This window comes from Lissotriton helveticus, chromosome 3_1, assembly GCF_964261635.1.
Source record: "Lissotriton helveticus chromosome 3_1, aLisHel1.1, whole genome shotgun sequence".
Taxonomy (NCBI): Eukaryota; Metazoa; Chordata; class Amphibia; order Caudata; family Salamandridae; genus Lissotriton; species Lissotriton helveticus.
Window position 1 is genome coordinate 543,629,569 of NC_136061.1, and position 26,666 is coordinate 543,656,234.

General features: G+C 45.0%; 1 protein-coding gene across 6 annotated transcripts in view; it reads right to left on the bottom strand.

Annotated features, from left to right (window-relative positions):
* The window catches only part of ANKRD44 (ankyrin repeat domain 44), a 766,729-nt gene extending 740,393 nt beyond the window's left edge, over positions 1-26,336 (bottom strand). For 3 of the 6 annotated variants that reach the window (XM_078680434.1, XM_078680433.1, XM_078680432.1), the window contains exon 1: positions 25,750-26,336. In XM_078680434.1, coding sequence (XP_078536560.1) covers positions 25,750-25,776 — 27 coding nt within the window. In that variant the 5' untranslated portion in view covers positions 25,777-26,336. The remainder of the gene's footprint in view (positions 1-25,749) is intronic. The other 3 variants (XM_078680429.1, XM_078680428.1, XM_078680431.1) reach the window with 2 other exon arrangements.
* Positions 26,337-26,666: the final 330 nt, after the last annotated feature.

Sequence of the window (26,666 nt, forward strand, 5' to 3'; positions counted from 1 at the left end):
CAGTGACAACTCAAATGATGCCCACAGCAAAAGTACAAATAATGAAAATCGAATAATTGCTGAACTAAAGATGGTAATTATTAAAATGACATGTAAATGCGCTCCTTCTTGTTCCTTGCAATCAACAAAACACAAAACGCTTGGTGACAACGCAACTATTTATTCTCTTATAGGTTTTGTTCCTCGTTTAATCGGCATCAAACAGATTTCGACATTAGCAAAGGGAATCTGCTTCACATTTTTTGCGGTCCGCACAATCTCTGTGGCATTAAAGCCTCTCATCTGGAGAGCCGGGGATAAAAGACTGGCAGAGCCGCCAAGGCTGGTGAAGCCTGAAGGGTTGCGTTTGCTTTTCTATTCACAAGTGCTTGAGAGTTTTCATTCCAGAGTGTGAAGAGTACCAACTCACGCCACCTGCACTACATCAGGTGACCTCTTAGATGGAGATGCCGGCTGCAGCCCGGACTCGCCCACGTCGGATGCTGCCAACCCTCTTCCTCAGACACCTCCTTTCTAGATCTCAGTTCTTCATCAGCAGACCTTCATTTGCGGCCACTCGAATGTAAATGGCTTAGAACTGAAGCACACTGTCGGAAAGGGACAAATTCAATGCCTGAATGTTGACACATGAAAGTGGGGACAATAAGTGTACTGAGGATGCGGCAGGCCACCAGATTGGGGAATGAGAGGGGCATGGAGGCAGCTAGGGCTTGGGAGACGATTGTGCAGGCCTTGTGTGATTATTTGACGGAAGATGTAGAGGAGAGACTTTCGGAGACTGAGTTCCATGAGACCAGAAGCACGAACACTTAACCATTATTGATGGCGCGCCACTCTGTCCAGCACACACAATCACCACCCACATCAGCAGCAGTTAGGGGGAGGGGGGGGAATAGAGGAGTTCGTAGACTACCCTGTTAGGGCTGGAACGCAGGTAGCGACGAGTAGGGACCGGGTGAGTCGTCATGCTGATGTACCAGCGGGACCCTGCTCTGTAGACCCAGTGGGCCCAAGTGTTGCTTGCACGGTAGGCACGACTCCTCCAGGGGATTTCTAGGGGGAGGGGGAAGTTGTTGTTGAGGGGACACAAAATGCAGAAGCATGATTATGTTGTTGACCAGAAACCCCTCTGTAACATGCTAGGAGACCTTGTTGGACATTGAACTTACGCCGCCCAGCCTCCGGGATGTGGGCTGATGGGCTGTGTACAACCCAGGGAACGTGTGGTACCTTGCATGGAGGTGGTGCTGATGGTTGATTTTTCCCGATGTTTTGTCCGTAATTCTGCAATAAAAATATACTTTAAAAAAAAATGAAAGTGGGGACAATTCTAATGGACGATTTTGGGTACAAAGCACAGAGCCTTTAGATTGGTCCACTTCAAGACAGGTAGCCAATGAAGGCCATCAGCGCGCACACAGAGGAGGCACAGTTGATCTTACATAGTTAAATGAACAGCCCTACTGTACAACTTTAGAGCAGTTACAATCTAGCAGCTCACGGGGGGGGGGGGTGCAGGCCCAGGTACACCATGTTTCCATACAGTAATCACCATCAGACAAAGGAGTTTGTAGTTGTGCCTCGGTCCATCCGTGGCCCGAGCAGGTAAGAGCCAGGGGTGGCTCTAGGCTCATGGTGGCCCTAGGCTGGAAGCGTAGATAGGGGGCCCTGGAAGAGGGGGTCTGGGCGGGGCAGAAAAGCTGGAGGCCAGTGAGGAGGGGTTGGGGGGTCAGGGTGTTTAGAAGTGGAACAGAGCCGGAGGCCTCCTAATCCCTGCCAGGGGCCGCCACGCAAATATGTATCCATCCTCAGAGGATTGTTATACTAAGGATATATATTGCCGTGGTGGCCCCTGGGGTTTGGTGGCCCAGTGCAGGTGCACAGCTTGCACATGCCTAAAGTTGCCCCTGTAAGAGCGGTGCGCCGGTGGGAGGGGGGGCAGGTAGGGGGGGCAAGGGGGATTGCGATGGATGATGACGAGGGAAAATTAATTATTTAATTTACCCCAGTCAATGCCTGTCAAAATCCACCCCCACTCGGCCTAACCGCTCTTGCTCGCACCTGCCGCTGCTTCTTCAGTCCTTAGTTCAGAAGAATGAGTTTAACTTGCCTGTCAATTGCTAAAGGTAGCTAAATAAAATAACATTTACATGGGCAACTATGTTGACTTCTCGATGTGTAAGCAACAACGTACCCCATAGCCACAGAATACCTCACTTGGTTCTTTTTTAAGTTGTTGTATACTTACAATATTTCTTATTTGATGATATTTTCTGTTTTTATGGTGCTACATGTTGGCATCTTAATCAATCATTCGACTCAAAAGCTGGAATGTAGGATGTGGGAAGACTTCTCAATTAACTTCCCACTTTCATGCGTCCATTTCTTAGGAGCAGCAATGTCTTTGTTATGAGCGGAGGAAGTTGTTCCTGTATGTCACCGTCAATTTACATTAATGCCCACATGCATGCTAACTGTTCATTTTTAAAGTTCAGGACCCAAGATAAATTTAATGAAACAAGTGATCCTCTTTCTCTGAGCATTTGGTAGCCTTCAACGCCTTTTATGAGCTTCCTCAAAAAAATCTAAATAAATTGTTGAAAGGAAATGAATACTAAAAGGAATACAAACGAGTACAGTTTCCATTTTAATACACTAAAAACTCGAACTAAACTACAAGTATATGAATCACCCGATTTACATGGAGACTCTACCGCACAAGGAAGCTTGCGAGATCCTTCGCGTTCAAAAGTCTCTTACATCTACCAGTTCTTTTGCATGGAAGTGAAAGCCGGAAACTCGGCTTCAGGTTTTGTAGACCAATGAAATATCAGACCATGTCCTGGCATGTGACTTCTAAAATTGGGAACTAACCATAAATTCATACCCCAGGAGCAAATGACACTCAGTATAATTATTGGCACACAGGCGGTTCATCAATTTGTTGGAAATTAATCATCCATCACACATTCTGTTACCAGTGATTGATACATCAAGTCCACATTAATAAAAGGCACATGTTGCGGCCATGTCTTTGGGTAGATCGAGTGCTGAACGCTCCCTTTAGAGACAATGGTTCTATTTTTCTTAGATCTGCAGTTTAGAATCATCGAGGTGTGAACTATATGAACGTAGCACAGCAGCACAACAGCTAAGTAAATTGTCACAGTTCCTTGAACCAATAACCAATAAGGCAATACAACCATTTTAGCATTAGCACTACTATAGGTAATCCTTCATTCAAAACTGTGTTAAAACTTCTTGATTTCAGAATGCCTTCTAAGAACATTCTGACGGCGCTGCGACCATCACTCCTGTAAGAATAATAATAATGGTCAAGTGAGCGCTGTCCTGTGATGGTGGTGGGGACTCCCGATATGGCAAGTGACTGAGGCCAAAAATCTATTCTCTCAGAGTGCACTGAACAGCATCCACATCCAACCTAAAGCAGACTGAACTGGGGGGCCCGACAGCAAGTCAATCAGATGAATACCTAAAACATCCCAACGAGAAGGAATGAGGAGAGAAAAGTGCACCGTCTTTTGAACTGGTATGTACATTAACAAAAAACATTTTGCATCAAACAGATTTTTTTCCCAAGATTAGAGTTGTAGATAGTTCACCAGATATAGAGTGAGGCCATGTCACATCATGGGAAAACATTCCTCTTTAACTAATCCAGATCCAAGCAGGAAGTAGCCTGGCTACATCTAATTAGCCTAAAGGGTGGCGTTTTAGTGTAGATGTGATGGTATTTCAATGGGGCTAGGGTTCAGAGCCATACTCTGTATTCAAATACATTCAGGTCTTGCCGCAGAAATCAGACTGTAGTCAAAGCCCCTCGACTTGCAGATATGCTCTATAATTAAGCCCTTGCATTTTTCCATACCAATGTCACAGAAGGTAGCACTTCAAGACGGAGCTCACCTAACTCAATCACTGCCATGGCACTGTGGAGCTTTAAACCTTGTATAAAGTTTGGGAAGAATGTCGTATTATGCTAATTTCCTTATCGAAATGTGGTTATCTAGGTGTGTGTATAGGCATAATGGTAGTTGTTTGCCAGTAACTACAGAGGGTTAGATGGGCGTCGTATCCGGGTGCATGCACCTTTGTGTGGGTACTGTAGATTGAATCCCACTCTATTACATTCTGTACTGCTCTTTCGAGTATTAATAAGACATGTTCTCAGGGTTCGTCACCCATCACCAAGATGTCAATGCATTTGCCAGTTGCATGTATGTTGAGTCACCACGCAAAGCATGCTTTTCACTTAAGGTCTCACCAGTGATAGGGCGTGGCCAAGAATGCAACCGAAGCGGATGCAGAGTAAAGGAGCTCCATGGTGAAAGCCAGTTCACAACCATCCTGTCGGCCCTTGCTCTGCTCAAAGGGTTGAAGCCAGAAGCAGGAGACATTATGGTCCCAGTCCCGACTACCAGAATGCTATGGTGGCACCCGTCCCTGCATAAAACACCAGATGAGGACCGCAGGCCCATCCAGGTCTGAAGGCTGTGGTCTTGCAACTCGCGAGCCACATTGGTGGTGAAACCTGCGGAGGTGGCGTATGTGACTCCCCGCGCTCTAGGACTAGTAGCAGACTCTCCTCGACCCTCTGCAGTGCTGACAAAGGACGAAGATACCAGAGGCACTGAAGACTTGGAGATCAAGGCAAGAGGCAGCCCTGGCCACTACTTTGAATGTCGGCCCCCAACGTTTCAGCCTGCAGCTGCAGGACATCACATGAGCGACACTCCCTCTGCACACTACCGCTATTGGCGCCCAATGCTGCATCCACTCTCCCTGCCACGGCCAGATGACAGGGCAGGAGAGCCATGCGAGTTACATCCCTTCACCGATGTCCTGCCGCGTGACACTGCATTGAAGCCTAGCAGTTAGCCTCAGCAAGACCCCGGTGGATAGAAGCTATACAGTGGGGAGGGTGATGCCCTAATCTCTCCAGGCAGACTAACTGGGCCTCAGTTTCCTACCACACCTACCTGATCAAGGAGGCCACAGCAGGAATGTGAGCGTATTGCAAAACCACCCCCACAGAACATCAAAAGGGCCTGCAACAGTCTTCTCCACTATCCAGGCAGTGAGGGCTCCATGAGGTCACAAGGACAGGCCAGCCTATCCACGTAGTGCACCCTTCAGCTGGACTATGGAGGAAATCCCCTTGGCGATCGGCCAAATTATACATAATACAACTCCTGGGATGGATTCTCAGTGGAGTTCTACCCCACATACAGCACGACCCTTGTGCTAAACGACATAAGATGTCCAAATAGTAGGGACATGGGCGCGTCCTTCCTTCATCCGTGTGAGAAGGGATGATCATAGTCCTACCCAAACCAGGTAAGGACCCACTGGAGGTGCAGTCATACAGCCCACTCTCTCTTTTGAACATGGAGTACAAGATTCTGGAGAAGGTCATTGCGAATGGAGCAGAACAGTTTCATCATAGAACTTAATATGTTCTTAACTGTAAGGCACCTCTTCAGACTTGCAGGGAATGCCACAATGCACGGCCCTTTATCTTGACATTGAAAAAGCTTTTGATACATTAGGGTGGCCCTAGTGTACTCAAGACCTGAAGGTGCTGAAGAGAATGGGACTGGGTCATGAGATACTGCGCTGGATAGGTCTGCGACAAACCCATACGATGGGGCATGGGTGAACACAGGTAGAGGGATCTCAGCTGCGTTTGAGATACACAGAGGCACCAGCAAGGATGTCCACTATCACCAATCATTTTGGCTCTGGCTATAGAGCCCCTAGTGGGCCTCCTGCGTATGCGGGGCTCGCAGTGGAGAATCATGAGCAGTTACTCCTGGGAAGTCATCTCGCATTACGCGGATGTTACGCTGTGTACCTTAGGGATGTGGGTAGGGATCTCCCACAAGTAATGGAGGTGCTGGATGACTTATGAAGGATGTCGGGTCTGCGGTTAAACTTATCTAAATCTGGCCTGTATCCCATGTAAAAGCTCAAATCCGTTTGAGCGTGAGGCATTACCCAACATTGATCAGGGTGGTGGTGCCCTGGCACCTTCTGGTACTTAGGAGTCAAAATCTATAACTCAGACAATCATCTGGTGCAAGAGAACCTGAGAGGGTGGGGGATTGTGGCCGGCATACACGGCTCCTTGGTATTGTGGTGCCCAGCAAGTTGTATTTCCCTTGCAGAGTGGCGTTGTAGGTGCTCTGAACTATGAGCTCTATTACACAGCAACCCAGCTACAGTGGCTATGTGTTGGCTCTCAGAAAATCCTGGCTCGAGCAGGCAATTGTGAAGGGCGATCAGGGGACAGTGCATTAATAAACTGGCTGGTGGATCCTCAACAAGCCGCCCAACATCCTGGCCAGTTGACCAGGACTGCCAAGCATTGCTGACACACATGTCCAACTCAGATGCCACCCAATGCCTTTCTCACCATATTTACCGCTCTGGATGCGGTCAACCCTTCACTGGGTGGCCGAACACCATATTATCAGATCATGGTGAAATGCTGGCCTCACTTCACTAGGCAGCTTCTATGGACACAAAACATTTCTGTCCTTCCAAGAATTTCAAGAATGAGACTGTTTAGACGAAAGCCAATGTCTGTCCAAATGAGCTTACAAATGCAGTGGGATGGTTGTGGGACACTGAGCAACTGGAACCTGAATCCTTCCAGTCACTGCTGTCTTTGTTTACCTATATTTATATATTAGAAGAATCACCTACACTCCATGATTCAAAAAGGAGACCAAGTCCTTTCTGATGGGTACATTTCTCCCATAACAAACAACAGAGAATACAAGAACTTTTTTGAGAACTGCAGACAATTCTTCGATCTTCTACATTCAGCTGTTCAAGTAGGCTACTGTAAGCACGATTAAAGTCATGCTAATCGCAGAGCAAAGAAATTGGACATTGTACAAGCCAGTTTGCTTTCATTGATTTGGCTCTACTGACTTTATTCAGCTAGGTTGGATACATTTAGTCCCTGCTCCGGTCAACAAGGATGTTGTCTAATAACAGGTACCTCGATCAATCCACATGTGTATTTGAGTAGACTAGCAATACTATAACCAGTGTGGATAGCTAGTATCTTCAATAGTGGTTTTATTTTGAAATTTAAGTAGTATATGGTATGTTTTACTCTAAATCTAGTTGATTATAGTAATCTTCAATTAGTGCGATTTGTGTATGGAAGACATATACATTGTACTTGGCGTTAAAGAATTGGATATCTGCTGATTTTGAATGTGGTTGAACTGTAAAGCACCCTGACACCCAAATTTGGAGCCTTGTTCAGTAGTAAACACTGAATAAATGAATAAAATGGAGGAGCCAGGCATGCAGTAACTGTACTGTAGAGTGCCCTACTGGATACCCGCATCACGACCTGTCCCACTCTTAAAAACAAATGTGACACTGCGACATGCTGGGAAGTCATCGACAGAGAATGGTCCACAGTGCGTGAATCAGTACGCAAAGTATCCAGAAACCCTCGGCTGAAATATACACAATTTAACTACCTGCACCAGACATACACCACATTTTGCTCACTGTAGCCCCCGAGTGCCCCCAGTGCCCGCAACTAGAGGCGGACTTCTACTATATGGTATGGTCCTGCCCCATTATTGCACAGTTCTGGGAAGTGGCGACATTGATGCTGTCGAACATTACTGGACGGACACTTCTTCCCGACCCTTTGCAGTACATACTGGGGACTTCGACGGGGTACATTTTTTTAATACTAAAATATGGGACTTAAAAAAACAAAAGAATCATCCAAAGGACCCACTTTAATTTTTGACTCTAGTCTTTACACTAAGTTCTGACAAGCCATGTAGTGTTTGGAGGTGTGAGTGGGTGTCATAGTCTGTAAGAACATTAATGTATTTTGTTACCTAGGTAACAGGCATGCGCAGCACAGGACCCCTTTAAAAGTGGTGCCGCATCACCCAAAGAACACACTACACAAATAGCAGAATGAAAATGAGGATACAACGTCACAACCAATCGCATACATATCAACTAAAGTTTAGTCCCTGTACACATTTTTCAAACAATTTGATTTTCTTCCATGATCTTAAGCTTTAAATATCGTCTGGCCAAAAAATAGTATTCAGATTATCACAATATTTTGGAGGTAAGTATATATATAGGCAAGTATTAATTGACTATTTTTAACTGCACATATATTTAACTTAACAATAAATATATTTTAAAGTTAGTAAATCTATACTATGTAAAACGCAATTTAGGTGTTCCTAAAAATTGTAAACCTGGTATGGCGTTCCACATGTAGGCAAGAATTTGCCCCCTCCGTCGTGTGTGGAGACAGCTTCCCGGGCACACACAGCCGCATGCGAGTACTTCACATGTCTTTTAAAGACCTTTTGCTTGTTAATGACGCTTTGATGTACCCCCACCCCCCTGCTTAGAGCTCCTGCTGCTCCACTCTGCCTTTTGCTTAAAGAATCAACCCCTTCCCCCCCCCCCCCCCCCCCCAATCTATCCTAGCTCCCGGTCCCCCGTCCCCCACCCCCGGAATGTGACTCTAGTTGCGCCTCTGGTAGGCGTATGCACGCACCCCACTCATTTACATCAGGGCGTTCTAGAGTAAGATGAGGCAAAACAAGGCGTCACACATTCTAGAGAACAGGCAGAATCAGTGTAACACAACTATGAACATTTTTGCCTAAAAAGAAGAAGCTCAAAAGGAAATCTTAGGGATTCCCTCAAACGAATAATCTTCATCATAACAGAATACAGTCCTGCTAAAAATGCGTCAGGGAAAGAAATAGCATTGCAAAGCCATTCCTTACCTCTGAAAGGCAGAGGAAAGAACTCCCTACTACCAGGAAGGCCTGTATCATGTGTGCAAATCCGATGCTAATCTGCTAATTGCAGTCATTACCTTCTTCCTCGCGCCACCTTTAGAGTTAAGTGCTCATGTTATGTACACTCGTTCTCCAGTGCAATCATCTCATCTTCGGTTCAGAGGCACAACAAACCACGCACCTGCACTCCCCGCAAGGCTCCTTCCAGATGAAAAGTTTGCTTTTGCACGAAACTATGCGGTGCCTTTACTGTTTAATGAAGTACTTTTTGTAAATGAAAACAAATTTGAACAAAAAAAAGGTACTTAGTCGATATCAGTTGCCAGAATCATATGGATTGCATAGCTGTCCACAGAGTCTGCTAGTAGTCAGATATGAAGAGCGATTGTTACTACTTTCAGCTCTCGAATAACTCTACACAGGCGTATGCAGTAGTCCATCGCCCACTTGGCACCACATGCTATTTAATCACGTATTGTGGCATAAAAGACAACTGGCCTTATGTAGCGTTCATCAGACAGGATACTCTATCACAAAGGTGGCAGATGCCCCATCTGACGCATTGCAAGTGCATTATAGCCTATAGCACTTGTAATACAGCGGGTATGGCCGCCAAATTTTGACAGTTTTCCTGTCTGCCAAACGCGAAGTCCTAATACAAGTTATGTTGTAAGGAACATCGGAGCAAATCCTGCCAGGTACTGCCGAAAGGGAACCTGCTTCCCCGCAAGCGCTAGGAGCACAGTTCCAGAAAGACTTTCATGTAATCTTCCAACTCCAGAGTTTACATGCATTCCTATGCAATTTTTGGCGTTTTTATGTCCTACTGGCTTTGAAAGGGCTTCCGAGGAGGATATGTTGGTTACTTGCCACTTTCCTGTTATGTAGCGAAACTCCTTTTGTTCTTCAGAACGGTCTATTCCAGCATTAAGCACATTTGTTAGGTTCATAACCGAGGACGTGAACTCAAACAAGGGGCGCCCCTTTCATGGCATCTCCTATTTGCACATCAGAAAGAGTTGCAAGCACCTTCTACCTAAGATGGCAGCAAAGAAAGATGGATCCGGTGAAGTTCCGTTCCCAACACTGAGCCCAGTGGTAGACGGACAATCCGGACTACAACCCATGACCAACGACAGCAGTCAACGGGGAATGCAGCATGACAAAGCCCAGATCAAACTGAGCACAGAACCAACAGGAAGCAAGGAGCAGCGGAGTCAAAAAGGTATATATCAATGGTTGGTGACCACAGCTGCACTCGCAAACCCCTGTTCAGTACTCTAGTTGGAGTGTTAACTGTTTCACAAAAGGAAAGTTTCCTATAAAGGACAGCTTCCACTTTGAGAAATATTTCTTCCCAAATGGGAAACATTTTTTTTTTTTTTTTAAAGCAGCGCCTGTCCATTTAATAGACAAGGATTGCTTTTAAAAACAATGTTTCCTGTTTGGGAAGTAAATGCAGGGACAGAGATCTGCTGTCCCTTTCAGGCATTCATCCCTGCATTTGCCGCCAGTCACAAGGGTCACTACTGCAACCTGCCTAATTAATCTACATGATTCAGGTCATTTTGAGACCCCCTATGACCGTACAACCTGCGATGCGCCTTATTAGTAAGTAGGTCACATTGCAAATTGCACGCTTGTTTGCAAACTAATTGGTGTGAAAATTGCACTTCTTCGTTTGAAAATAGTTGCTTGCACATCAAGTCCTAGAAAAGTGTTTCTCAAGCTGTGGGTTATGACCCACTAGTGGGTTGCAGACCGAATTTTTTGTGGGTCATAAAAGTCCAAGCAATAAATAAAGAACCCTTTCAATTCTGAATTCACCTGGTCACATTTGCTTCGCTTCAAAGACAGAGGTCAAATGTCAGGCCACGTCTTCTAACAAACTGTTGTTTATGTTTTTTTAACATTTCAATCTGAATTTATAAAGCGCATAAAGCCAATAGGCATCAACGCACTGTCACAGAATAAGGTACCAGAGGGAAAGGGGATCAGCAGTATAGTTTCAGAAATAACATGGGGATTGGCGTTTACAAACTCCTCTCACTTTGTAGTAAGAGAAAGAAAAGTTTAGTGATTTATGTGGCAGTTTTCGGTAGTACGAGTGTGAAACGAAAGGCTGTAGGATGTAATTTTGTGCAACACACAACAAAATGTAAATGCCTGTAACAGGGCTTTAAGTGGGATGAAAAAACTGGGGAGGGAGGGGGGGAATCTATCAAATGGGCCTGGCCAGTGTAATTAAGGGCGTGGCTTAAAACACCTAAGCTAAAAACCTGTGCTTATCATTGTGTGCCGCCACGAATGGTATTTTGCTGTTTCTATCATTGCATCCAGATATATATTACAAGAAGTTACATTTCACATACAACAGGCCAGGACTATTGGCTTTGCAAATGGTTGTTGGTTGCATAATATATAAGCAGCATCAACTATGGCTTTGTCGTATACAGAATCGAAAACGCTTCAAATTTGAAATGATTAGACTGTGAAAGAACTAAAACGAGCCTCTTTGAAGTTACCTCAAAGCCAATGAAGGGTGGTGCCGCTGCACAGTTAATATTATTTTTTCACCACGAGAGTGTGGACAAAAATAAAGAGCCCAATAGGGACCAGTCTCAGCATCTGTTTTTTAGAACTACCGGTGCTGAGCACAGGCAGGACTCGGCCCACTTAAAGCCCTGGCTATCTCCGAGTTCACACTAAAGCTTAATCAGAAAGGATCAAGTGTGAGAATAAAAACAATCAGCAAGAAGAAAACAACTGCAAGTTTCTGAGTGAACTTTTCAGGTCAGTTAATTAATGTTCAAACGCAGCACCAAACTCACACAGAGCAGGTCTCTCTCACTATGGTTCGGGCTTACACTGTGGCTCAAAGTTTATTCAAGTCCAGTGAGTTGTTGGAGAAAGGGACAAGAACGAGTTAAGAAATGGTTATGTTCCTAGTATCGCTGGCACATTTAATACAGGCTTCTGACCGACCTTGTAGACTAGAGTGATGTCGGTCACGAGGCCGCGAGATGGTTCTAGCATCGCGTGCTTGGCCCTTCCGCCTGACAACATCAGATTCAGAACATGACTTCCGTACCCTGTATCAAACTCTGTTACAAACACACACGGGCTCTTTCATTGGCCTCGCCTCATCTCCTTGGAGATAGTACGTATTCCAGCTCATGGAATTGCCAGCATTAATACAGATAGAAGATTCTTTCTTTTACAGTTCAATTCGCTCAAGGGGCGATGCGTGTGGGATTCCCTAAAGAAGAGAACTGCACTGACAGGTATATCTTTTATTTGCAGCCCGCACATGGCGATATGATGCCACCAAACATCTAGATCATGGAATTCATCCTCAGTTCCAGAACACATATGTACGGTAGTCTGCTCTGAGCGGTCCCAACCTAAACAACATTCAGTAAACACCACAGGATTGCCTGGGGTTTCCTATAGACTCTCCCGTGCACCCTTTCTGGAGCCTCGGGGAAAACGGCTCCCTAGAATACATTTGGTTCCAGTCATGATACTAAATGCAGTTTATTGACGCGTGCTTACTGATTCTTTCAAACGGGAAAAACAAACTCCTCGAAAAGTCACACCGACGAAGAAAATACAGAACTCTTTGGAACATTTTTTAGTGAAACATATTTGCTATTTTCCTTCTTTCTAAACGATGCAATTGTAACATTTTGCTCAGAATCTAGATGTTAATCTATTTAATAAGCATTACGACACACCATAATAATGTGCTTCAAAGCCTGTTATCCTGCTACGCTGGTGCTGACGTCACAGAGCCCAAGGCTTTAACATCTCGTTGAAGCCTTGGGCTTCAACACCCTGTAGCAGCACATATAGGGTCTATCATAAAGCTATGATTTAACATTATGCTATAATTTTCTTTCTTACCATCCGGAAAACATACAAGGTAGCTTTCATGTGTTATATACTCAAGTGCTGTAGATTTCAAGGTATAAATATATACATATATAAAAAGACTGTTCGAGCATCATCTTGTAATTCGATGTACTCTAATCGCTCGAATCAAACCAATGTATTTTAAAACATGTAAGTAAATGTATTTCCCACGCCCCTCAGACCTCCCTTTTTTACGAACTCCACTCTCCTTAAGGATACAAATAACAGTGAACTAAAACCCTTTCTGGTGGGATGAAGAGGAGGATTGGAGACGTTGGGAGAGGGGGGCAATAGAAAATGACTCATAGCACCTGGAGACAAAGTCAATTGCACTCATACTAAAGGTGCTCATATTATCATGACAAGTTTCCTCGCTCGAGCCGACAAGAAACAAGGAGAAGAAAAGTGGTTACAGCAATGGTTTTACTCAGATCAGCATTCTGCTTTCAACCGCTTCCCTTCAATGGCAGATTAAATTTCCATAAATATTTATAGAGGATTAAAAAAGAAAGTGATGACGGTTTCATCCACGCATGTCAGTATAAGACCCAATCAGAGACCCAAATTTGACCCAGACGAACAAAAATATAGATTGTGCCCAAAGATGCATGTGCACAATTAAACAAATAGAGATGGATCTTTATAACGCAAGGGAAGCTGGTCACACACTAATATTAAATTCCAGCACGCCTCCGTGTCTACTCAATACATTTGAAGTCCAAAAAGTAGGAATCAATTTGTTTCAAGAAAAACAGTAAAAAAGGTGTCATACGTTTTCATTTAATAATCCTTTAGAAAATAATGCCTTTTATTGAACATACACATAAAAATATCATTTATGTTAGAAATCTTCAATAGTCACATATTTGCTATTTTTCAATAATAATCTTTTTTGTTTAATATCTCGGATAACAGAGGCTTCAAAAGGAACACCAGTCCTAAGATTCTTTTGGAATCGGGGGATGGGCACAAATGTAAAAACTTTTTAACTGTCCCTAGGTTTCTACATATATCCTGTTCCAGGAATGGTAATAACATTGACTTCGGAGCACCTCCCCCCTGTGTGATTGATTTGGGGGGCTGAAAGTTTTAACTTAACAGAGGTCCTAGTCACTGGTAGAATGGTCTTGATGCGTATAGCCCCCTCCCCCAATTTTGGCAGCCTACTGATGACAGGTACCCTATGTTACCACCCCAGTTTTTTTTATAAAAACTGGGGTGGTTGGGTATCTCTCCATTGGCTTCTCATTGGGACTTGAGGTGCAGAATATATCAAGGTTCTAAATGTTACTACTGAAGGAGAGCCTGACTAGTTTGTGCATGCGTGATCGGATTTGCCAAATTTCACAAAAAGATTCTCTAGCAAAGCAAGCCCTCATTATGGAGTTAGGAAACCAGATATGCCAAGAAGTGGAGGAATTCACAGAAATGGTGCCCAATAGAGACGTCTCTAAATTGTAGGCATGCCAGGTGAGAAACATTCAAAATCCTCTCCCCTTCACTAGTGTGTAGATCACACATAGCATAGTGAGATTTTTACAGCGTGAGCCAGACCGGACACTTTTTTTTTGGTGTTACCTGTAAGAAAAACATGGATCTCACCCGGAGTGAAGTGAAAAGTTTATCAAGCTTGTTTAGCAAGCAAGCGTTGAGAGGATCTCTTTTAGGAATGTGGTATGTATTGGACCATTAAAGTGAGAAGGCGGTCTAATATTCTTTATAATCTTAAATCATACACTTCAATAATTTTTCTAAAATAGTTTCAGATAACATCCTGTTTTCTGAGCTGAACTCTAGAGTTTATAATGACATGGTTTAGACCGTTCGATCTTACAAATCCTTTCCTCTGAGAAGTCTAACAATGTCCTGCATTTATTTTTTGTATTTGTAATGATACAGCCAAACCTCTTTTTTGTGCTTTGAGCTCCAAAAGAAAACTGATTGGTCCATGACTCAATCCTTGGGAAAGGAGGAGGGTTGTGTGCTTCCACACAAATACCAGCCATGTGTATAACTAGCCATATTGAGAATTTAGCCTTCCTTCCCAGGATGAATTTTATTGGCAGTCTTCAATAGAATGGCTAGTTGTACTCAACGGTGAAGGAAGATGTAGAGATGCAAGGCGCTGGGCAAAAAATGTGATAGACCAAAAACTTGAAAGACTGGATTACACTGTGAGGTGAAAATCAGTGATGTAGGCTTTGCAGAATGACTGGCAGAAAGGACAGGTTCTAGATCAATATGAATTACCTATCGATCTGGCCAGAAGTAATCTTCTCAGTTGTGATAAAGATTACCCACTACTAAGCTGGTCTACCAGTACTGGAGAAACCAGTATCCTGGTTCACCCCAGGGTTAACAAGCTTGCTACCATCTGTTTTTTTTTTCTTGGCTGCTACAGGAGGCCTAAATGCCGAGACACTTGAAGTGATGGAAACTTTTGTATTCCAAAATAGCTGCGAGAGTCAAGCGATCTAAGACCACATTCCTGAAGATTCCTCACTAATGTTTACATTCAAGGTTTGGAAACAATTGAATGCGGATTCCGGTAAAATCAGAAGTCTGACCTCACAACCTGCAGAAAGCTTACTAACCAAGATCCGTCAATCTTTTCTGAAAACCCATAGGAAGAAGAGTACAAAGATCCAGCACTAGTCCAGGAATGATCTGTCTTTAGCATCCTTGGAAAACACACTCTCCTTCCCAGACCTTTTTCATCTCTCAAACCACCGATTCTGCAACTGCCTTAGGAGCCTGTCCCACCTTGTGGTACCCTCATCATATGCAATGCTGGGACGACTGTTGCTGATCAGCACTAAGCACTACAACATTATTTATTCCCCCCCCCCCCAAAAAAAAAACAATTCTGCTAAACCTCCTCCGCCCCCACCCCCCAAGCCATACCTAATGACGTGCAATAACAAGTTGACCTGATTTTTGCTTCGGGTCTGCTAAGCTTTGCCATTACCGCAACTGGGTCTTTTATTTTTTTAGACAACTGGTCATAAATATTGATTTCCAAACACCCTAACATAAATATTGACCATAATAATCAATCACTCACTCTCACAAGGGAAATTATTAGGCACACTGCGCGCAGACCACCCTGCCGTTGATGCCAGTCAGTTGCCACATTCCACCACGCTGGGTACAGCACCAAGAGCAGCAATCCTTTATTGTCCATTCACCGGCTAGTTAACCACATGCACATCAATGATCTAGCCCCAGCCAACACTCCTTACAGAGGGACTCCAACATATGCAAATCCTTGCGTTTCCAATGCCCTTCACCCTCCTTTTGTTACCAACCTCATCGCTGTGAGGAGAGCCAGGGTTCTCATCCCTTATTAATCCACTTATAATTTTGGATCTTATTCACAACCGAGGACTCCTTTACTGCTTCGACCTCTCACTTTAGACTTCACAAATCAAACATCAAAATGGAAGATGCTTCTGTTCCTCCGCTTTGCATTCACCTTTTTAGGTTTCGCCTAGCGAAGGCTGCGCTTGCGCAGTCTCGCTGGGAGAAAACTGATGTTTTAGAGAGTGGGGCTTGAATCCACCCCTCTTCTCTATTGGCTGGCTTCCTAAACGGAGGCCAGCCATTGGAGAAGAGGGCGTCACTCCGTTCAAGCCTCGTCTTTTTGGGATAGAGGGGTGTCTTTTGGCTGTTCTTTCTCTCCCTGACGCCATCGGGAGAGAGCAGCCCCTCATCACGCTGCCTGCACGCCCAAGTCAGCTCTCTGATTGGTGTTCCTTATTAACCAACCAGAGGGCCGACTGGCGCGTGCAGGCAGCGTGAGCAGACTCTGCCTCGCTGTTCTTGTTCATTCCGTTCAAATTGTGCTTAAAATTAAGAGAACCGTGTGCATTTTTAGGCGACCTTTCTCCCCTTAAATTTACAAGATTATTGCTTTTTTGGGACACTGATCAGGAACTGCAGCCACAGTTTAAAGTAGAAAGCGGTAGTATGCGAATAAACACGGGGAGTGCATTTTGATGCCTTGCGTTAGTCGGACTGGCATGCCTCTGAGGGTGAAGATAAACCTGAACCGTGTGCTGCGGACGCGCAGAGAGGCCTCCAGGAGGCAGTCCTCGCCTCTCGTCATTGGCCGACATTCCAGCGAGCACAAAGCTCGCCAGTCGGGGGCGTGGCGGGCCTGCTTTAGTTGCAGGTGCTTTGGTTAGTCATCGAAAGGTGTCGCTTTCTGTGGAGTTGTGCGTCGTTATTATACAACCCAAAGCGCGCACAGTTTTGAGAGCCCGGTGGCATGAGCGTTTGATGTGCTGAGGAGCTGCGCAGAACTCATCGCCCCGGGAAAGGTAGTATTTCCGTCCGACGGGACACCTACAGACTCGGATTTTTGGGTGTCATTTCTCCTTCAGGAAATTCGCTGCATTTTTCGTCCTTCTGGCAAGTCATAAGGTAAACGCATTGGCTCTGGGGATCCCTGTGTTAAATGCGCCTCTGCCAGCTTCTCATTACAGTCCACACAAGATTGGCTGGCACACAATGAGTCCAGCTATACTTAGAATCTGCCCTCTTCGCCGCTTCCGTATTTAAGAACTTTATTTTGGTGGACGAGCCCAAACAGCCTTTTACCTCCTAATGGACCGCCGTCTGTTTCTGAGTATTTCTGCATTAGGGCAGCAGGTAAGGGTGTGTTGTGTGTGTGCCTAGTGGTACGATGAGCCAGAAAATCAATCGGTTCGTGGATGATTTATTTGTACCAATGCATTGTAGGTTGCACGTGTTTCGAAGTATCAACTTGTAGTTGAAGAACGCATGTTGCCTTTGGTAGCATATGTGGCAGTGATTACTTCATGAAACGAGTTTTTAAGACCCATATGTTATTGTGGAACTTTTGTGAATGTCCCCGTGGGTTTTTAGCAACCAGTTTAAATTGGAGCTGCAGATTTAGGTGCGTTACGCCCCTGCACTGTGGTTGTTGGTATGTGAGGTAATGCAAGTGTTCTTCAAGTTTGTTGTGATCTGCATTCAAGGTAACCTTCGTCAATCTAGCAAAAGCTACAAGAAAATGCTGCATGTGGTGCAAGAGCCCGGAGGTCCAGCGCGTGAGGCGTGGAAAAAGGGTTAAAGTCTCAGGTGCCGTAATGCAAAGCTATTACTTTTTTCAGTGCATGCCAAGTGACTGGTAATCAGGCGCGCAACACCCATTGGCCTCAAAGGGCTTTAGCCCCTCCTCCCCCCCGTCGTGTGTGGCAGCCCGGGCTCAGACAGCTCCTGGGCACACACACACAGCCGCACCCGAGCACTTCACAGGTCTTTAAAAGACCGTGTGCATGTTAAAGAGGCTTTGTTGATGTTTCACACCTTCCAAGAGCCCCTGCAGCGCCACTCTACCTACTGCTTAATGTTTCAGCCCCCCCCAAAAAAAATCTTACCCCCCGAAATGTGGCTATAGTTGCGCCTCTGCTGGTAATGCTTTGAAAATAGACTTGGATAGCTGTCCTTAGGTGCAAAAAGGTTTGACTCTTATGTGCTTATTTTACAAATAAGCACATACTTTTACACGCCATACCTTTGTTAGTGCTCTAATTCATAAACAGATGCCATCAAAAGGCGGAGTCACAGTTTACCGCATTTAAGTTTGTTTTACGACGAAAAAGTAGCAATTTGTAAAGGGCCAATTCCGCATTGTTTCACAGTATTTTTCTCCTGAAGTGAACTAACTAAAAATACAAAAATCAAGGATTATATTGGTATGTTTGAATAGTAACATTCACATATTTTGGTTTATGGATTGTGGAAGGTCCAGGGTGGTTGTCCTGCAAAATGCAATGAAAAGCATGTGGTCTCAGATTTGTGGATAGTGACAACATTTTAGTGGTAGTTTAGTTAGCCACCGTAAATCCATGCTGATTTACTCCTGTAAAAGGTAGCAGCAGTTGTTTTCAGAGGGGCTGGTGGGGCAGGAATTTAGTAGGGAAAACCTCTCTATATATTTTGTATTTTGACAAATTGGTTTCACTTCAGGGTAAAGATAATCCACTGCAGAAAGAACATTTTCAAATGTTTTTGTATCACTTGGATGTGCGAATTCTCTACCTGGTGGAAATTTCGTATATGTAAATATGCCATTGAGTTCTCTTGAGAATCTTCAAATGCTGTAGATTATCTGGAGTACTCTTTGGCACACCCAATAAAGTTGTGTTACATTGTAAATGCTTGTTAATAATACCATGAACACATCAGTGACCGTCTATGTAAAAGTACTGCCCTGCACCTAAGGCCTCTTCACTTTATTCCTTTTCTGGTAAACGCCTTAATTTTTTTGTGGGCTCCACAAATAATCTCTTCCGCTGCACAGCACTTTGCAAATATCCCATGGTATGTCAATTGTCGAAGCATCAACTTATTGTCTTCTAGTCACAGTCGCGCATAGTACAGTCTGCTTCCGGGTCAGAGCGAGGTCTGCTTGAAGCCGACGCTCGGCCTCCACGTGCTCCCATCTTCAACCGTCATTTGACTTCTGTTGCTGTTCTGCTCAGCCGCGCGTGATCAGCTGTCGCACTCTGGCTCTGCCTGTCCTTGCAGGGCACTCAGAATTCATTCGCACATTCCTAAGCCTGCCACACTTGCGGTTTTAATGGCTCGCCCCTTCTCATTACCAGGCGTTTCTTTAGCATCGATCCCCACCCCAAGCGCAGTTATTTTTAGCCTTTTGGATCCACACAAATTCTTCATTAGATAGCTGCGGCCTCAGCTAACATTTTAAAACCGTGAGAACACGCCTTTGTGATATAGCAGACGTGGAGCAAAGTTTTTTTTTTTAAAAATGCACTTTTTTTATAGCCCTTTACATAAACATCAGATTACAATACACGAGGACAGACCCATTTTTTTAAACTTGTATTTTCTATAGGCCTATAAGTGAAATGTCTGAAGATGATTCGATCTGGTATATGCAGCTTTCAAGAAAACAAACAGATTAACATATCGATGCCCTTTCTTTCTCGGTCTCCCTCGGATCTCTTCCATCCTCAGGCTCCCACTCGCCTCCTGAACGTCACACCAGATAGGGCTCAGTTCATCATGTGCAGAATACAAAAAACAACAACAGGGCATCTAAAAACATTCTCTGTCCACCAGTCCCCTTGGGCGCTTTCTAGTTGTCATGGCTCTTCCCTCTGATCCCTCTGCTCTCAGGGTCCCTCTCCCCTGCCTTGAATTGAGACCATTTAGTTCCTAGAACGTGTGTTTTACAACAACCCAACTTTACACTTTCCCTGAAATTCTCTGCCACTTACTCAGCCCCTCGCCCCAAGTTTCTATCAAATCCTCCATGCGGACCATCAGGGTCTCCTCCTAGGAGCTGGGCCTACAGACCACTCTGTTCGTAGACCCATGAACTTCAGTGGACAAAAGGGTTTTATCGTAGGCTTGCCTGCATAGCTGTCGCCAGACACCCTGTGTGACCACCAGAAAAAGATGTATAAGACGTAGCACTAGCAGAGGGGTTTAGATACCATCCACATATTCATCTTCCTCAGTACAAGTTTTGATTGGGAAGAAGGTGTCTGCTTCCACTGATGAAGAGTGCTTGTATTGCACTTTTTAACTCGTACAGCAGGCCACAGTAGGCGACAAGCCAGTGATCAAGGCGAATCTGTTCAATATGAAATTTTATGACAAAGGGTCTTTATTGTGATAAGCGTATGTTAAAAGTCAATCAGCCTTTAAGGGTGTATTATAGCAGAGTGCTAAAGCCCACAGTCAGGTATTCTACAGGCAAGCGTTTTGTTTGGTGTTTGTTACCCACATTGAAAAATCTCAGTGTAAAAGATTTGAACTGTGTTAATCCTTATTAACTATGTCGATTGCTTTGCTAAATGTAATTGTGTGTGTGTGTAAATAACTACATACACACATACACGACAAGTCAATGTTAAAGGCTGCTCTATTTCTTGTGGAAAGTTATCTCGAAGGCGTTAGACGAAATAGGCCTTTTTAGGTAAATATTATTACACTTTGTTAATATTCAGTCAGGTTTACTGTTACATGGGATCGCACAGATTACTGTGGTAGGCAAGGATTTTGATGTTGCTCATACCCTTTGACCAACCCTGGGGGTAAAGGATTTACACTGTGACAACCCTTATTAAGTCCTTTTATGAAAAGTTTTATACTGTTTTACCAAATGCAATATTGTACATATTTGCAAGTTTGTTCCTGTATGCCTGACGAATGCTTTGTGGGAGCGTTTATGCTCAATATCCTTGGCCTGAGTTGAATATGGAGACAAGCCAATCATAAAGGGTGTAGCCATGGCCAGTGGAATTATGTAATTCGACAACTATGGTTTTGCCACACTTGTTACACAATCTACACCTGCTACATAATGTAGAGATCACACTGTGAAAACTATAGACAGTTTTTTTGTTACATTGAATCTCTTCAGATTACCATACTAGGCAATGTTTTCGGTGGCAGCTAGTCCCACTGGCAAACTATGGGAGCAGAAGATTTGCACTGTTATAATCCGTAATAATCTTATGAGGGACTACATATTATTTTTGCCATATGTAATTATGTAGATTATCTCCTGCACTTTATATGTTCAATACATAGGCCTGTGTTGATTATGGCGACAAACCAATCATACAGTCTACCCACCTGATTGTTTCATTAGGGACACAGATCGGAGACCATAGGCCCAGTCTATGTTTTTTGAAAAGTTACAAGAAAGGTTTTAGGCCCGACTTATTTGTTGTGAAAAACATATTTAAATCCAAAAAGATTGTTGTTACACTGTGTGAAAGTCTATACATGGGTATTTTGTTAGGCAGAAGCTCACAGATAACCGTAGTAAATTTGGGAGTTATTCATCTCCATAACAAACCACGGAAGCAGGTTTGCAGTGTGAAAATCTTGTTAGGCTCTTTTAGGAAGGATTTTATATTTGCTTGGCCAGCTGTAATGTTGAATACATGTGTACTTTTAAGACAATATGCCTTATGGATGCCATGTGGGAAAGCTTAGTTATACTCAATTTAGTAGGTGTAATAGGGTGCAAAGGTGCTCAAACAATTTCCAGAGTGAGGTGCTACCATCAAATTCACAAAACTGAAGTCATAGCCACAGTGCATAAGCCAAGAGTCACACAAAGCACAAATGAGGCATACCCTTCCTGCAGCTGACTGATATTGGAGCAGTATGTTTTCTGTAGTGCATTTTGGAGCATGCTGTGCCAAATATATCATTAAAGCATTGTGAGGTAGGGTACTGCCATTTACAAGGATCAAGCACATTTTCCATTGGAAAGGCCGCTTTAAAAATTCACTAAATTTGCATCAGACATGCAGTTTAAGTGCTAAGTATATTGGTGCACAGACGATATGTATGGAAATCGAGTTTCAGTGCATATCTATCTCTTGAGCATCTCACAAGTGAAGTGTCTTGTTTCTGTTATCCTATTAGTCTTTCCTTCCATTGCGCTTCATAATTACAAAAAACAGCATACCTCATTTGCGCTATCCTTGCAACTGGTCTAGTTCAAAATATTTGTATAATTAATTTACAAGTATTTAAATGTAGTCTGTTACAAAAAAGTTGACCTCCCACAATATTTTTGTCATGCTCCTTTCACCTTAGCAAAACTGGTACTTAGATCCAGAGGCAGCCCCTCCTTTAGGGTGGAGGAATATCACCCCCTGCTGCCAGCACTGCAAAGGTGAAAAACAAAATGGTAATAAAATTAATGTATTACCATTTTATTGTTTACTTTGTCTCCTCAGCCCGAGCAATGTTTGGGGGCGTGACCACTGCTGCTGACTAGAATCAGGGGATTTGTGCTCACTCCACCAGTTTAGAGCACACATGTCATTTTGGCCGACTGTCTTGCAATGGCTAGCCTTATTTGTGCACTTTAAACCTCTCCACCCAACTGTCTTAGCTGGGTGGAGAGCAGACACATAACCCCGGTGCCTTTGGGAGCATTGAGGCAGCCCGCTCCAGCCAATCCTGACGCTGCTCTCATGCTGCTTAACATTATCAGGGGCATCAGAGCATCGTCTGGATTGGTCTGGAGAATTGCTGCAGACCGGCATCAAGAGACTGAAGCATGAGGAGTCAAGGACCGAAGGATGAGAGCCAGCGCATGTAGTGGGTAAGTGTGTTTTAATTTTTTAATTGCTAGCCCACTGAGAAGCACTGTAAGAGACTTGCACTGCCTTTAGCCTCAACGACAGAGCTCTCAGTCGTGGTTTGCTATAAACACTGTTTATAACGAGCCATGATTGACAACTTTGGCGCTGACCTTAAAGCCAGGGGCGTAACAGGCCCTCGCAGCCCACGCGGTGCGGTGGGCCCCTAGCTCCAAGGGGCCCCGTCGACACTAAACTCTGGCCGGAAGAGCTCCTGATTGAGCCCGGAGGGCCCCCCTTAAGTACCGTGCAGGGAGGCCCCCTCACTTTTCGTTATGCCAGTGCTTAAAGCATTGGTGGTCAGTGAATGGTTGCGCCACCAAATATTTAGCGTAGCAGCCGCCACTACTTATTTCACATTACAAAAGTCCCTCACCTTACAGTTAGATAACATAAAAGTAAAGAGCTACCTCTGTGTTACCAGAATAATCAGCTATTAATCAAAAACTTTGCCTGACATTTGACTTCTGTCTTTGAACACACATCAGATGTTAGATGATAAAAACAAAATTGATAGGCCTCGTTACTGCTTAATGCCCTCCTGACCTCCTGCGAGGTTATTTTGGGGGAGCGGTTATGGTGAGAAACGAGTGATAAAGGTTATAAACCCAATTGGTTCATTTGGAAAAACTACGTTGGAAGTCTGGTTTGTGTATTAAAAAAAGATTACAACAATGGAAGAAGGGCAATATATGTATTGCTATTAGCATATGATAAAGGTAAAAGGCATTTAAACTTGCGTTATGACGTTGTGTGCACAGTGCCGTTCCAAGATGGCCACCCACTGCTATCTTTAAATTGTTACTCATTTCTTTGTCACTTGTATATGCCCACCGTGGTGAGGCAGCAAAATGTTAACTTTTTTCTACTTTTGCTCATTTAATGTATATTGCATATGCTTGTTGAATTTGTGTGTATCATCGTGGATGGGCGAGTGGATGAATGAAATCATTATTCTGGGAGCATGAATGGTGCATGAGTGTAGAAATAAGTGAAATGGTTTCCCAAACTCACCAGTGACTGACTTGACCGTTTAAACAGTAGGCTAGTCATATGGGCATTGCCAATGCATTATTTAATATTTTACTTAAGTTTAATTAAAGTTAAGGTAACCTTCATACAAACTGTGAACTTAGTTACAAAAAACAAACCTGTCACTTAATGTAAAACCTACTAAATACCAAAATCAATACATATGATCAAAAACATTTCCCACAGATATCAAATGCACTCTGATAATTCTACTGTTTTATTGGCTAGGTGAGGTGGCGTTGGGCCATTTGCTGGAGACTGGTGTACCCATAGCTGGAAGAAGAGCCTTGGCCGTGTCTGGCGCAACATCGGATACATCAGTCGGGACTGGACTCTCGGGTGGGCCAGCTCCTGGGCGGCTTTCCCCGAGGGAAACCCTAGGCCTAGCCAGGTGATGTAAACCCAGGAAGGATAACTGCGGCCTGGGGATTAAGCTAAAAGCCTTGACGAAACGATCTGTTCCCGATAGCGGGCCGGCCCCTCTGCTGCAGGCACACAACCAAGGCCAAATTATATGGACATGACCTATGACAGGGAAGAGAAAAAGAGAGAGAGAGAGGGGGAAGAGAAAGAAAGCGAGGGGGGAGAGAGGGGAAGAGAAAGAAAGAGAGAGAGGGGGAAAAGAAGGAGAGAGAGAGGGAAGATAGAGAGTGAGGGGAAGAGAGATAGAGCTAGCGAGAGGGGGAAGAGGGAGAGAGGGGAAGAGAGAGGGAGAGAGAAGAAGGGAGACAGGAAGAGAAAGAGAGAGGGGAAGAGAAAGAGAGAGGGGAAGAGAAAGAGAGAGGGGAAGAGAAAGAGAGAGGGGAAGAGAAAGAGAGAGGGGAAGAGAAAGAGAGAGAGGGGAAAAGAAAGAGAGAGAGGGGAAAAGAAAGAGAGAGGGGAAGAGAGGGGGTGAGTGAGAAAGAGAGAGAGAGGGAGAGGAGGAGGGGAGAGATATAGAGAGATGTGCTTATTTATTGTATCACCACGAGCACCATACGTGCATATCAAGAAGATGCTCTTATAAGAACAGCCGCAACAATTCCAACCCGAAATAACAATACTCTGAAGAAGAACTTGGCGACGATGATCAACAAGCCGCATCATTAGTACAGCCATTTACTGGCATAAAAGCAGAACCGGGGCTCTCACAGAGGAAGTGAGACTCTCGCCTTGTACAAAAATGCCGCCACTTGGGGACCTTCTCGTGAGAAAGAGTGTGGCGTTCTCAGTGAGTTGTCCAGTGACGTAGACTCCTAATACGGTTTTTCTTCAAGCGAAACCCTCGGTGCATATCCTTTGTGCATCGGTCGCAGGCTCCGCGAGCCGAACTTGACGTTCAACCCCGCGGCCCCCCCCCCCCCCGCCCCTCCCCACCCAGCCGGGGCTGTGGGAGGGAAGGGGCTGCTTCCCTCGCTTTCTATGCTCCAAAATGGAATAAAAAGCGCAGAAGAATCAGGAGGGGGAGCTCGGCGGAAAGGGAAAAAACAAAACAGGCTGCAGCCAGAAAGGCCAGCGTTTTGGGATCTTTTTCATCGCAGGCAAACCAATGAAGTCTCGTGCATTTGCAACATGAACGCTCCGCCATCCCGTTGTAAACACACTCGTAGCTGGGCACAGATACCCACTTCTACCTACACTAAACCCCAATAAGCCGAGGAGGGGCGGCTGCAGCACCCTCTGCACTCATGCCTGCTCCGGGAGGGGGGGCTGCGATGCTCTTACCTCCTCGCCGAGGAGGGGGCGGGTGCAGCGCCCCCAGGGCACCCCCTGCACTCATGCAAGCTCCGGGAGAGGGGAGGGGGGTGCGATGCTCTTACCTGCTCGGCGAGTTTCAAGACAGCCATTCTTCAGCCCCGGGCTCACATGCAGCGCGCGCCCCCGCTCCGGAGATGCCCGCCAGGTGCCACAAATCCACGGCAATCCAGCAGCTGGTCCACGGCCCCGGGAGCCAGCTCCGCGCGCAGCAGCCCCTGCCTCCGGGCCTCCGAGGAGCCCGTCTCATACAGGAAGTAGAGCGCGCACAAACCCTGCTGCTGCCACTACTCCTGACATCACCGCAGACACGAGCGGCAGCGCAGGCTCTCCGCCTGGTCCTCCTGCAATCTCCTCCCTCCCCTCGTGCAGGCCGAGGCTGCCTCCTGCCTGCCGCCTCGGTGTGTTTGCATCCCTCGCACCCTTCCCCTGGAAAGGCCACGGCTACCTCCTACTGTCCGAACTGTGCTTTCCCCTCGTTTCTCTCCCCGCCGTCTCGTGCCAAGTCTGCCTCCTGTCGCCTCAGCCTCGAAGTACACTTTCCCGAAGGAGAGATGTGAAGTTTACAGCTGGCCACTTGGGAGGCAGGCAGGGCAATTTCCTCTCCTTCTGTCTATTGCCTTCTCTCATCTCCCCTCCTGCACAGCAAGTGGCTGCCTCTTAAGCCCTGCTGCCTCCTCCCCCTCTTTTCTTTTAAGCGGATATGTGTGAGTAGGTCCTCCAGTCTAATTTATTTTTAATTTGCAATATCTAAGTAAAACAATGTTTATTTATTTATTTAAAAGGTTTTAAATAGCGCTGGCTAGACAAGGAGGTATGAGAACACTTTACATGGGTATCAGAAAATAAATTGCAGATTACAGCTTTACAAAGGTTACACAGTTATTAGAGCATAGCAATTTTTGTTACAAGTAAGGTTGAGAGACAAGCAAAAAGGAACATGTGGGTAGGGGAAAAAGCTGTCTAGGGGAGATATTCGGGG